The sequence below is a fragment of the Mobula hypostoma genome, chromosome 17 (assembly GCF_963921235.1).
Source record: "Mobula hypostoma chromosome 17, sMobHyp1.1, whole genome shotgun sequence".
Classification (NCBI taxonomy): domain Eukaryota; kingdom Metazoa; phylum Chordata; class Chondrichthyes; order Myliobatiformes; family Myliobatidae; genus Mobula; species Mobula hypostoma.
This window is the reverse complement of record NC_086113.1, coordinates 1,233,496-1,248,136: the sequence shown is the minus strand read 5'-3', so window position 1 is coordinate 1,248,136 and position 14,641 is coordinate 1,233,496. Positions and strand designations below refer to the sequence as shown.

At 45.0% G+C, this 14,641-nt stretch overlaps 1 protein-coding gene across 1 annotated transcript in view; it reads right to left on the bottom strand.

Annotated features, from left to right (window-relative positions):
• LOC134357664 (serine/threonine-protein kinase 31-like) overlaps positions 1–14,641 on the bottom strand; it is a 136,775-nt gene that overhangs the window by 88,836 nt on the left and 33,298 nt on the right. Inside the window, exons 5-6 of the mRNA XM_063069284.1 lie at positions 9,674–10,050; positions 8,310–8,478 (exon numbers count right to left, since the gene is read on the bottom strand). Of these exons, the coding sequence (XP_062925354.1) occupies positions 8,310–8,478; positions 9,674–10,050 (546 nt within the window). The remainder of the gene's footprint in view (positions 1–8,309; positions 8,479–9,673; positions 10,051–14,641) is intronic.

The following is a 14,641-nucleotide window of genomic DNA, read 5'->3' as shown; positions in this document are numbered from 1 at the left end:
GGAAACGTCCCCTTGGTATCCATTCTGTCAATTGTAATTAACAAAGTAAATACTTCAGAAGGATTCTGTGCTTTAGTGAGCCTGGGCTCGTCCAGTTCAACTTCACTACAAAGTTAAACCTTTTCTTGCCAGGATCATCCGGGGGGATCTTTTCACACTGCTTTCAATGCAAGTACATTCTCCCGTGTGAAGTTGCCGCCTCTCAGTCACAACAGATTTGTGAAAACGGTGGAGATTAGGCCTACTGGTGTCAGCAGGATCCATGTTATCATGGAGCCTCAATTAGGTAGGCTGCCAATGGCCTCCAGTAGGGGCTGATGTTGAAGAGAGTCAAGATTCAAGATTCTAGGTTTAACGTTATTTCCAGTATACAGAGTACAGGAGAATGAAATAATTGTTACTCCGGATCTGATGCAGCACAAAATAAAACAAATGCACAGAATAGCTTTAAGCATATATTGATTATATATACATAAAGTGACACTAGGCACAGGAGTGTCTGTACATAAGGTGACTCTGACAGGAAATGATACAGTGAGAAGTGGTGGTGGGGTGTGGAGGGGTGGGTTAGTGGGTGGAGGTGTTGATCAGCCTCACTGCTGATAGTACATACAAGAAGACTCTTTGGCCCAACTGGCCCAAACTGACCACAGCCAGATGCCTGCATTCCTTCCACGACCCTCTAAACCCATACCCTCCATTCACCTATCCAAATGCCTCGGAGACATTCCTTGCTATTGACCATATTCAGTAATGATCCGGAAGCTGGAGATGATGGGAATGAATTTTGGGATAATCCCAAATGCCGGGTAGTTGCATTGTGAAGGACGTCATCAATTTTATTGTCACTTAACTACATGCATGTACACCATTAAACAAGACAGAGTTTCCCTGGACTAGGGTTTAAATCTCAGCAGTACACTTAACACCCACAGAACACACAATAACTTCTGAAAGGGAGGATAAAATCTGCAGACGAATTACACTGAAGTAAACAAACTAAAGTGCATAAATTAAAGATTGCGTGGCACAGATTAACCAGCGACACATTGAATGCGGTGCGGAGCTTAGAAACCCAATGGTCTGAAGGAAGAAACGGTTTGCCATCCTGACCGTTCTTGTTTTTATGCATCAGAGACTTGTGCCTGATGGTAGAAAGTCAAAGAGGATGCTGGATGGGTGGGTGGGTGGGATCCTCAATAATATTAAGGGCCCTGCGTATACAGCGCTCCTGATGGATAGTAGGGAGACCCCGATAACCCTCTCGGCCATTCTCATGATCCTTTGGAGAAACTTGGGATCGGAGGTTCGTCTGCACCCCCTCCAGACAGAGATGCAACTTGTCAAGATGCTCTCAATGGTGCCCCAATAATATTCGGTTAAGAAGATGGGGGGGGGGAAGAGGGGCTTGCTTGTCTCAATCTCTTTAGGGAGTAGAGGCACTGCTGTGCCTTCTTGTTCAAGCAGTTGATCCACAAGACCATAAGATATAGGAAGAGAATTAGGCCAGTTGGCCCACCGAGACCGCTGCACCATTTCATCATGGCTGTTCCAATATTTCTCTCAGCCCCAATCTCGTGCGCACCCCCCCCCCACCTTCATGCCCTGACCAATCAAGAATCTATCAACCTCTGCCTTAAATAGGCAGACTTGGCTTCCACAGAGATTCGCCCACTCACTGGCTAAAGAAATTTCTCATTTCCATTCTAAAAGCACCACCCTCTATTCTGAGGCTGTGTCCTCTGATCTTAGACTCTCCCACCATAGGAAACAGCCCCTCCACATCCACCCGTTCAAGGCCTTTCTTCATTCAAGACGTTTCAATGAGGTCACCCCTCACTCTTCTGAATTCCAGTGAATACAGGCCCATAGCCATCAAAAGCTCTTCATATAACAAGACATTCAATCCTGAAATCATTTTCGTGAAACTCCTTTGAACCCTCTCCAGTTTCAGCACATCCTTTCTAAGAATAAGGGGCCTAAAACTGCTCATAATACTCCAAGTGAGGCCTCACCAGTGCTTTATAAAATCTCAACATTACATCCTTGATTTCATATTCTAGTTCTCTTGACATGAGTGCTAAAAGCACATTTGCCTTCCTCACCACTCAACCTGCGAATTAACCTTTAGGGAATCCTGCAAAAGGACTCCCAACTGCCTTTGCACCCATTTTTGTATTTTCTGTCCATTTAGAAAATAATCAACCCTTTCACTTCTTCTACCAAAGTGCAGGACCATACACTTCCCAACCTGCCATTCTTTGCCCATTCTCCTCATCCAAGTCCTGCAACCTCTCTATTTCCTCAAAACTACCTGCCCCTCAACCTATCTTTATTCCCACTCCTTGCTTCCTGCCAATCAGCCACTGCTTTATCCATGCTTGGATCTTTCCTGTCATACCGTGGACTTGTAGCTTGTTAAGCAACCTGATATGTGGCATCTTGTCAAAGGCCTTCTGAAAAGCTAAGTGCTTTTACTTCAAAGAATTCCAACAGATTTGTCAAGCAAGATTTTCCCTCGAGGAAACCTTACTGACTACCGCCTATTTTATCATGTACCTCCAAGTTCCCCCAAGACCTCATCCTTGATAATTGACTTCAACATCTCCCCAATCACAAACAAGAGAAAATCTGCAGGTGCTGGAAATTCAAGCAACACACACAAAATGTTGAAGGAACTCAGCAGGCCAGGCAGCATCAATGGAAAAGCGTACAGTTGACATTTCAGGCCGAGACCCTTCGGCAGGACACTCCCCAACCACTGAAGTCAGACTAACTGGCCTATAGTTTCCTTTCTTCTGCCACTCTCCCTTCTTGAAGGATGCAATTTTAGTCTTCCAGAACCATTCCAGTTTCTAGTGATTCTTGAAAGATCATTACTAATGCCGCCACAATCTCTTTAGCCACCTCTTTCAGAACCCTGGGGTGCTCACTATCTGGTCCAGGTGACTTATCTACCTCGAGACCTTTTCCCAAGTTTCCCCAAGAACCTTCTCCCTAATAATGGCACTTCGCACATTCATGATCCCTAACATCTGCACCTTCCACCATACTGCTAGAAGACTGATGTAATATACTTTTTCAGTTCATCTGCCATTTCTTTGTCTCCCTCTCCAGCATCATTTTCCAGCGGTCCTATATCTACTCTCGCCTCTCCCTTACACTTGATGCAGCTGAAGAAACATTTAGTATCCTCTTTAACATTATTGGCTAGCCTACTTTTGTAGGCCATCATTACCTTTTTAATGACTTTTTTTAGTGGCCTTCTGCTGGTATTTTAAAGTTTTCTAATACTCTAACTTCCCACTAATTTTTGCTCTATTATATGGCTCCTCTTTGGCTTTTATTTTGGCTTTAACTTCTCATCAGCCTCCGTTGTGTCAGCTTGTCTTTAGGATACTTTCTCCTCTTTGGGATGAATATATCCTGTGACTTCTGAATTGCTTACAGAAATTCGAGCCATTACAGCTCTGCCATCATCCCTGCCAGTGTTCTTTTCTAATCAATTCTGGCCAACTCCTCTCTCATGCCTCTGTAATTCCCCTTACTCCACTGTAATACTGATACATCAGACGCTAACTTTTTAAATTTCAGTATGAATTCGATATTATGATCAATTCCCCTTAGTGTTCTCTTACCTTAAGCACTCCAATCAATTCTGGTTCATTGCACAACACCCAATCCGTGACTAGATAATCCCCCAGCGGGCTTAACCATGAGCTGACCTAAAAAGCCATTTTGTAGGTATTCTAGAAAATGCTCCCTCTAGGAATCCACCACCAACCTGATTTTCCCAATCTACTGACAAACTGAAATCCCCCATGACTCTTATAACAACACTGCCCTTTTGGCAAGCATTTTCTATCTCCCATTTTAATTTGTAGACCGTGACTTTACTGCTGTTTGGAGCGGGGGTGAAATCTGTATACAACTCCCATCAGGGTCTTTTTACCCTTGCAGTTCCTCATCTCTAACCACAATGATTCAACACCTCCTGATCCCACGTCACCTCTTTCTAATGATTTGATTTCATTTTTTTTAAACCAACACAGCCCCCTCTACCTTCCTGCCTGTCCTTTTGATACAATGTGTACCATTGGATATTGAGCTCCCAGCTATAATCCTTCAGCCATGGTTCAGTGATGCCCACATTATACATACCAATCTGTAACTGTTTATCTACTTTATTCCGTATACAGTACTGTGCACATTCAAATGTAATACATTCAGTCCTTGTAATCACACTTTTCGATTTGTCCACCTTTTACGTTGCCCTGTTGACTGCAATTTTGCTCCATCAACAACCCCTACACATTGTCTCTGTTTGTAAACCAGCTACCTCATCTTCAGCACCACCATCATCCACCTCTCCTACGATAATTCTTGCATTGAAATATACACAGCTCAGGACACTAGTCGCACCAAGCTCAACCTTTTGATTCCTAACTTTGTCCAAGGTCTTAGCAACATCTGCCTCCAAAAGCTCACCACTAATTATTCTAGTATTGTGGTTCCCATCCCCCTGCAGCTCTAGTTTAAACCCCACCGTGCAGCATTAACAAACCTTCCTGCAAGAATATTAGTCCCCCTCCAGTTCAGGTGCAAACCATCCCTTCAGTACAGGTCCCACCTTCCCTAGAAGAGAGACCAAATGATCCAAAAATCTTACACCCTCCCTCCTACACCAACTTATTAGCCATGTATTAAACTGTATAATCTTCCTAGTTCTGGCCTCACTAGCCTGAGATCAGAACCTTGGGAGGTTCTGCCCTTTAACTTAGCACCCAACTCCCTGAACTCCCTATGCAGACCCTCATCACTCATCCTACCCATGTCCTGCATGGACAATGACCTCTGGTTGTTCACCCTCCCCCTTAAGAATGCTGAGGACTCGATCAGAGATGTCCTGCGCCTGACACCCAGGAGGCAACATACCATCCAGGAATCTTGTTTACACTCACAGAACCTCTTGCAGTTTCTCTAACAAATTCCCTATCACCACAACGTGCCTCTTCTCCTCCCTTCCCTTCTGTGTCACAGAGGCAGACTCAGTGTCAGAGACCCAACCACTGTGACTTTCCAGTTCGGTCAACCCCCCCAACAGTATCCAAAGTGATAAACCTGTTGCTGAGGGGGACGGCCACTGAACTGAATCCTTAACCCTCTTCCCCTTCTTGACAGCTTCCTGTGTCCTGCATCTTGGGTGTAACTACCTCGCTATGTGTCCTATCTTTCACCCCTTCAGCCTCCAAATGATCCGGTTCATCTCCAACTCCTTAATGCGGGTTGGTAGAAGCTGCAGCTGGATGCACTTCTCGCAGCGCTGGTCATCAGACACTGGAGGTCTCCTTGCCTTCCCGCATCCGAGAAGAGGAGCATTCCGCTATTCTGCCTGGCATCTCTACCGTCCTAACTGAGCAGATATAAAGAGGGCGGAGCTTACGAAGATGGCGACTAACGCCGACTCCTTTGTTTGCATCTTCCGAAACGGCTCTATTTCTATCTTTAATATCTCTCCCCCGCCCCCCCCCGTCAACGTTATTTTGAAGACCCTGACCTGGATTTACACACTGACGTCGGTTCTTTGCGGAAATGGGACCCGCTCTGAGGGCCTCACGACCGGCCGCTTTTCGATACGCCAAGGACGCAGCCTGGAAGACCAGCGCGCCTTCAGGGTGCCAGATTTTCGTGGCTCTGGAGGCTGGCAATTCAAGGTTGGTGCCGCCCCTGGTGTGCCATGGGAGTACACGGAAGATCGAAAGCAACAAGCTGGCTGCTGGCTGTGTGCCCAGAGACTCGAGTTCTTTGGGCACAGAGCTCAGAAAAAGTGATGCAACCTGCTTTTAGCACCATAGATCGGTACGTTGTTTTGTTACATCTCCCCTCTCACAGTGAAATAGGGATACCTCTTTTTCCCTTATGCACGAGAGAGCCTGTGGTATGTCGAATATGGGTGAATGAGTAGTCTTTGGGGTACTGCAAGTCTGTGTCTTTGCTGATGCTTTGCTGCACACTTGAGTGCTCAGTGGGGTGCTGATGCTTTTTTTTGCTGGTGGGGAGGGGGGTCATCGCTTTGCTGCTGTTTATGCGTGGGAGGGGGAGCTGGGGGGGGCGCTTTGGGATTCTAACATTCAACTGTCATTCATTCTTTGGGGCACTCCTCTGTTTCCATGGATGTTTGCAATGAAAAAAATGTCAGGATGTATATTGTAAACATTTCTCTGACATTAAGTGTACCTATTGAAAAAACTTAACTTGAACTTTTCTTTTGCTTTCTCTGACTGAAGCGAAGAGCTAAAGCCTCAAGATCACTTCTGACTGTCCACTCAGACGACAACTGCTGCACTTGCCCCTGCCGTCCTTTAATTTGCCCGTTAATCTCAAATGCAGATTGGTCGCTGGTTAAAGCTCTATTATGCCACCATGACCCACTCGCTGCTGCCTTTTTCTACTCGGGCAGTGGACCCGATTGAAATCCTCTCCTCTCAATCTTCTGATGTCCGGATTAGTAGCTGGTCAGTGCTCTATTACACATCCATGTTGTGAACTCCCAGGAACTCTCCCTACAGAGCAGCCATGTTTGCACAGAGGGGAATGGCTCATCTGCACCTTCCTAAAGTCACAGTCGTTTCCTTGGTCTTCTCCACGTTCATATTTAGGTTGTTCTTCTCACACCAGAACAACAGCCGTTCCACTTCCTCTGTCTCGTCATCGTTGTTGAAGAAGCCAACCACGTTTTGTCATCCGCCAACTTGGTGACACGGTTTCAGCAACAGTCACGTGTCAGCAGTGGGCTGAGCACATTGGGTGGGGCACCAGTGCCCGGCATAATGGGACTGGAGACTGAGTGTGGTCTTTCTGTCAAGTACAGCATCCAGCTGCACAGAGGGGCGTTGAGGCCTAGTAAGGATAGTTTTCACACCTTTTTCTGGGGCATGATGGTGTGAAATGCCGAACTGAAGTCTATTAACAGCAGTCTGGTGTATGAGACCTCATTTTCTAGGTGGGGCAGGCCAGACAGCACATTTAGATGGAGACATAACGCAAAGACTTTTACTCTTCATGTATATAAGACCATAAGACAAAGGTGCAGAAGTCGGCCATTCAGCCCATCAAGTCTGCTCCGCCATTTTATCATGAGCTGATCCATTCTCCCATTAAGTCCCACTCCCCCACCTTCTCACCATAACCTTTGATGCCCTGGCTACTCAGATACCTATCAATCTCTGCCTTAAATACACCCAATGACTTGGCCTCCACTGCTGTCCATGGCAACAAAAGGATACAAGTAATAAAGTCAATTCAATTCAATTCAGAAACTACTGCACCATCAGTGGATTGATTCAAGCGATAAGCAAACTGGAAAGGGTCTGATGTAGCCGGGAGTAAGGACTTTAACGTGCTCCATGAATAGCCACTCAGAGCATTTCCTGTCACCTTACTTCAGAATATTGTCGTTTGAGGGCAACAAGCCCGTTTACCAAATGGTCAACTTAAACACTTAGTATCAACTGTTTGGCACTGGAGTTGGTTTATTATTGTCACATGTACTGAGATACAGTGAAAAACTTGTCTTGCATACTGTTAATACAGTTCCTTTCGTACAGGTCATACCTTGTATAGAAGAGATCCTAATGATCAAGAAATCTGAAACCCTGCCCCCTGCGCCAGTTCCTCAGCCACACATTCATCTGCCCAATCATCCTGTTCTTACCCTCATCTCACTAGCACATGGCACAGGCAGCAATCAGAGATTGTTACCCTGGAGATCTTGCTTTTCAGCTTTCTACCTAGCTCTCTAAATTCTCTCTTTAGGACCTCTTCTCTCTTTCTTCCCATGTCAATGGTACCAATAAGTACCAAAACTTCTGGCTGCTCACCCTCTCCCTTTAGAATGTCATGGACCCAATCTGAGATATCCCTGACCCTGGCACCTGGGAGGCAACATACCACTCCAGTGTTTCTATTGCATCCACAGAATTTCCTACCTACTCCTGTATGGAATTTCCTATCACCGCTGTCTGTATTCCTCCTCTGTCCCCTTCCCTTCTAATCAACAGCAGTGGATTCAGTGCCAGAGATCCGGTCACTGCAGCTCCCCCCGTAGGCCCCCCTCCCCAAACACTGTCCTCAACAATATACTTATTATTGAAGGAAGAGCCACAGGGTTACTCTACCGGCTGCCTACTCCCTTCCTTCTTCTCAGTCACCCGTACACCTGCCCCCTGCAACCTCTATCATCTCCTCACTGTCCTACAAGCAGCAGCTCCGCAGCGTCAAGCTGCGGCTTCCGGCGGACGTGAGCCTACTTTGAGTTGCCGCTGCTGCTGTGTCAGTTGTGCTTCCAGAAAATGGCATTTCTGCAGATACATGATGTTTTTCGCTCTCAACCCTTCGTTTTGATTCTCCAGCTGTTTCTGATCGGAGTGTACCCTGATCACGTCCTGCTTCTGCACGCGGCCCTGCGATTTCTTCTCCCTGAAAAGAGCAATTTGAAAGTAACCAAAATACGTTAAGATCACTATGTCACATTCAGTCACTCCTTCTGCATTAAATCCCCCAAATTCAACACCAAGCCAAGAACGTCAAACACAGACCGGAACAGCACAGTAGAGGTCGTTCAGTTGATAATACTGTGCTGACATTTTAAACTACTCCAGGATCAATCTAACTATTCCCTCCCATATAGACCTCCATTTTTCTATAATCTCTGCGCCGATCCTGGAGATGTTTTAAGTGTCCCTAATGTATCTGCCTCTACCACCAGACCAGCACGGTGTTCCACACAGCCAATACTCTGTAACAACTTAACTCCGACAACCCCCCTATACTTTCCTTCAATCATCTCAAAATGATGCCCCCTCATTTTAGCCATTTCCACCCTGGGGAAAAGCCTCCGGCTGCCCACTCAATCTATGCCCCTTAGGATCTTACACATTTCTATCAAGTTGCCTCTCACCCAGTTTCTCCAAGAGTTAAGCCCTATGGAAAGACAATTTCTAACCCCATGCTGGGACTGAATTTATTTGTTTACTTAGCGACACAACACGGTAACAGGTCTTCCATCCCAGCGAGCCCGTGCCACTCATTTACACCCAAATAACCTCCTAACCCTCGAGTCTCGGGACTGTGGGGGGAGGCCCATCCAGTCAGAGGGAGAATGGACAAACACCTTGGGAACTGAACCCCAGCTACAGCAACACTGTGTTAACCACTATGCTACCATGCTGCCCACAATTGAAAGCCACGTGTACCCTGTACAGCACTCAAGCCCACTGAGCAGATCCCTACAGCTCAAAGGCCAGTGGGCCAGGGATCTCTGAAGAAGATCTGAGCTGTTTGTGGATCGAAGGTAAGGTCCTCAACGACACTTCATCACAGAGTAACATACATGTTATGCCACTTGCTGGAGTTTATCTCTGAAATTCAGCCTTGCCCTGTACCGTGAAGCTCCCATTTACACCCCCCTAAATAGTCAGTTATTTAATTTCAGACAACTACTAAAAATGAACAAAATTCCTCTGAAAATGAAAACTGCCCCAAAACTAACAAGGTAGCTATTCAGAACCACAACAGTGACTAATGTCATATTGGTCTGCACATTTAAAAACTTTACCCAATGTACAAGTTGCACTTAACTGATCTAACTATCACTGAGAGTTAGTGTACTCACAGTGTGCACACAACGCCATTTTTCCCATCCACCCTTTGTTCTCTGCGCTTATGTTCTCCAGAATGCATTCGATCTTTGGAATTGATTCCTAGATGAACATTTCTTGACTTCGGTATATTCTTCACTTTCAGTGAACGACTGCTGAGCACGCCTGCATTCCTGCCAGCAGTTGACAAGTTTGCATCAGTCTTCAATCGATCCAAGTTGTGATTGGAAACAACTTCACAATTTTCAGCAAACCCCTTCTGCACAACTTCCTGGCCAATGTTGAGGGAATCACTCTTAGCATCTACGAGAAAGGTTCCATCCGGAGTTCGATCTCTGTGACTGATTCGGATTATTTTGTCATTAATCAAACTAGCCAGAAATTTTCTTCCCTAAAGAAAACAAAATATTTGATCAATTACAATGAATAAGCTGCTCATTACTGCAACTACAGTATAAAACACTGATTTAGATTCATTTACTTCGGGATTAGGCAATGCTTTAAAGTCCAAGCAAATCCATTATTTCAGTACATCTATGTCACCATATACAATCCTGAGATTCATTGTCTTGCAGACATGAAATACCTGCTCCTGAACCTGGTAGTTTGGGATCTAAATTCTTGTATGCCTACCTGATGGTACGCTTTGCTGTTCTGAGGCTGGAAACAAAGTCTAGAGAAAAATTGTACAATTCGCTCAAAAAAAGGTAGAAATGCATCTGCTAGGTTGTGGTGAACACAGTAACATACACAAGAGATTCTGCAGATACTGGAAATCCAGAGCAACACACACAAAATGCTGGGGGAACTCAGCAGGTCAGGCAGCATCTATGGGAGGAATAAACAGTCGATGCTTCAGGCCAAGACCCTGCATCAGGAATGTACACTGCTACAGTCTTTCACTGAGAACTGCAAGGATAAGACTCAATTGTTTCATACCAAATTCACCTCTTAATTTTTAAATATTCTCACCATATCAGTCCTGTCTTATGGCAAACAGCGACTTTAAATATTTCACCAGGTTCTCCCAGCCTGTCCCTCCACGTTAGAATCTAACTCTGTACCCCGTTTACACCGATAGCCTCAATAAGACCAAAGCCACAGGAGCGGAATTAGGCCATTCGGCCCATTGACTCTGCTCTGCCATTTCATCATGGCTGATCCATTTTTCCCCTCAGCCCCAATCTCCTGCCTCCCCCCCCAATATCCATTCATGCCCTGACCAATCAATAATCAACCTCTCCCTAAAAAATACATTAAAACTTGGCATTCACAGCTGCCTGTGGCAAAGATTTCCACAGTCACGACTCTCTGGCTAAAGAAATTCATCCTCATCTCCATTCTAAAGGGACGCCCCTCTATTCTGAGGCTACGTCCTCTGGTCCTGGACTCTCCCTACCATAGGAAACATCCTCCCTATCAAGCTCTTTTACCATTCAATAGCTTTCAATGAGGTCACCCCTCATTCTTCTGAATTCTAGTGAATACAGGTCCAGAGCCACCAAACGCTCTTCATATAACAAGCCATTCGATCCTGGAATCATTTTGTGAACCTCCTTTGACCCCTCTCCAGTTTCAGCACATCCTTTCTGAGATAGGGGGCTGAAACTCCTCACAATACTCCAAGTGAGACCTCACCAGTGCTTTATAAAGTTTTAACATTACACCCTTATTTTTATATTCTAATCCTCCTAAAATTAACGCTAACATTGGGGTACTTGGAGACGAATGATAAAATAAAACAAAGTCAGCATAGTTTTGGTAAAGGGAAATCTTGCCTGACAAATCTGTTGGAATTGTTCGAAGAAGTAACAAGCAGAGTGGATAAAGGAGAGGCAGGGATGTTATTTACTTAGATTTTCAAAAGGCATTTGATAAGGTGCCTCACCTGAGACTGCTTAGCAAGATAAAATCGTATGGTATTACAGGAAAGATATTGGCATGGATAGAGGAATGGCTGACAGGCAGGAGGCAGTGAGTGGGAATAAAGGGGCCTTTTCTGGTTGGCTGCCAGTGACTAGTGGTGTTCCTCAGGGGTCAGTAATGAGACCGTTACTTTGCACATTGTTTGTCAATGATTTAGATAATGCAATTGATGTCTTTGTGGTAAAGTTTGCGGATGATACGGAGATAGGTGGAAGGGTAGGTAGTGCCAAGGAAGAAAAGTGATTGCAGCAAGACTTAGACAAATTACAAATTACTTAACAAATGGGCAAAAAAGTGGAAGATGGAATACAGTGTTAGGAAATGTATGATAACGCATTTTAGTAAAAGGAACAATAGTGCAGACTATTATCCAAACGGCGAGAAAATTCAAACAGAGGTTCAAAGGGACTTAGGAGTCCTTGTGCAAGGTTGAGTCTGTGGTAAAGAAGGCAAATGCAAGGTTGGCATTTATTTCAAGGGGAATAGAATATAAAAACAATGAGATAATGCTGAGCCTTTTTTAAGATACTAGTCAGGCTGCACTTGGGAGTATTGTCAACAGTTTTGGGCCCTTTATCTCAGAAAGGACGTGTTGTCATTGGAGAGAGTCCTGAAGAGGTTCACAAGGATAATTCTGGGAATAAAGGGGTTAATATATGAGGAGTGTTTGGCAGCTTTGGGCCTGTACACACTGGAATTTAGAAGAATGCCGGGGGATCGTTATACTAACTCCCAAGAAATGAAGAACAACATTGAGTCACTGAGCACAGGAACAGGCTCTCCAGCCCATATCGTGCACACTGAACTGCTCTTCTGTTGAGAGTGAGGTGTGGGGGCACTTAGCCATGGACGGGCATGGCTCTATTCTGTCCAACTGGCTTGTCCACCTGTTCAGTGTAAAGATAAACATTAACTCTACTTGTCACATGTACATTGTAACATTAAAATGTACAGTGGAATTTATCACTTGTGTCAATGACCAATACAGTCCACAGATGTGCTGGGTCACCACACTTCCACACCAACACCGAAGGCAGAAAACTCACTAACCCTAACCTTTGGAATGTAGTGAAAGCCAGAGCAGCCCCTCCACCTTCAGCCCTGCTGATTCCACACACATATATAGAGGGACATTACCCATGGCAACAGAGACACAATCAGCCAAGGAAGGAGCCTTGGAAATCTGAAAGTTTACAATGTGGAAAGGGGATCAGCCAGTTAATTGCCACTAACAGGGAGAATGAATGAAGATGCAAATTGGTCAGTAAATTTCTAAAATGTTAGTCAAGTAAAATAATGACAAAAAAAGACGGCACAGTACTGTAGTAGTTTTGCATAATGCTTTCCAGTGCCACCAATCAGGATTCTGTCTGTAAGGAGTTTGTACGTTCTTCCCATGACCATGTGGGTTTCCTCCTGGTACTCTGGTTTCCTCCCACATTCAAGGATGCAGGTTAGGGTTAGTGAGTTGTGTAATGCTATGCTGGCATCACAAGCATGAAGACACTTGTGGGCCACCCAGCACAATCCTCACTGATTTAATTTAACTCAAAATTACGTATTTCACAGTATGTGTCAATGTCTTGATGTCCATGTGACAAATAAAGCAAAACTTTAACTAATTTCTTTCAAAATGCAGAAAATCAAACACCAAAATTTAAAGTGAATTTTTTCATGCTAACATGCTAAATGAAACCCTACCAAACCTTAGCAAAAAATTAGCACGTGACAAGCAAACACTTGTGGCACTGATCTGACACCTAGTGGTTGAGTAAGAGTATTGCTATCCTATTTTCAGAGTACCAAAGCATTTCTGTTCATAGAACATAGACTAGTACAGCACAGTACAGGCCCTTCGGCCCACAATGTTGTGCCGACCCTCAAACCCTGCCTCCCATATAAGCCCCCACCTTAAATTCATCCATATACCTGTCTAGTAGTCTCTTAAACTTCACGAGTGTATCTGCCTCCACCACTGACTCAGGCAGTGCATTCCACACACCAACCATTCTCTGAGTAAAAAACCTTCCTCTAATATCCCCCTTGAACTTCCCACCCCTTACCTTAAAGCCATGTCCTCTTGTATTCAGCAGTGGTGCCCCGGGGAAGAGGCGCTGGCTATCCGCTCTATCTATTCCTCTTATTATCTTGTACACCTCTATCATGTCTCCTCTCATCCTCCTTCTCTCCAAAGAGTAAAGCCCTAGCTCCCTTAATCTCTGATCATAATGCATACTCTGTAAACCAGGCAGCATCCTGGTAAATCTCCTCTGTACCCTTTCCAATGCTTCCACATCCTTCCTATAGTGAGGTGACCAGAACTGGACACAGTACTCCAAGTGTGGCCTAAGCAGAGTTTTATAGAGTTGCATCATTACATCGCGGCTCTTAAACTCTATCCCTCGACTTATGAAAGTTAACACCCTATAAGCTTTCTTAACTACCCTATCCACCTGTGAGGCAACTTTCAGGGATCTGTGGACATGTACCCCGAGATCCCTCTGCTCCTCCACACTACCAAGTATCCTGCCATTTACTTTGTACTCTGCCTTGGAGTTTGTCCTTCCAAAGTGCCACCTCACACTTCTCCGGGTTGAACTCCATCTGCCACTTCTCAGCCCACTTCTGCATCCTATCAATGTCTCTCTGCAATCTTTGACAATCCTCTACACTATCTACAACACCACCAACCTTTGTGTCGTCTGCAAACTTGCCAGCCCACCCTTCTACCCCCACATCCAGGTCGTTAATAAAAATCACGAAAAGTAGAGGTCCCAGAACAGATCCTTGTGGGACACCACTAGTCACAATCCTCCAATCTGAATGTACTCCCTCCACCACGACTCTCTGCCTTCTGCAGGCAAGCCAATTCTGAATCCACCTGGCCAAACTTCCCTGGATCCCATGCCTTCTGACTTTCTGAATAAGTTTTCTAAATAAGTTCAGAAATAAGCTGTGCAATCGACAATAAAATGCAAGATAAAATCAGAGCAGAGTCGACAATTTCCAGCGATTATGGAAATGCGTAATGTTCATTACGAGTCCTGTGTATCAGA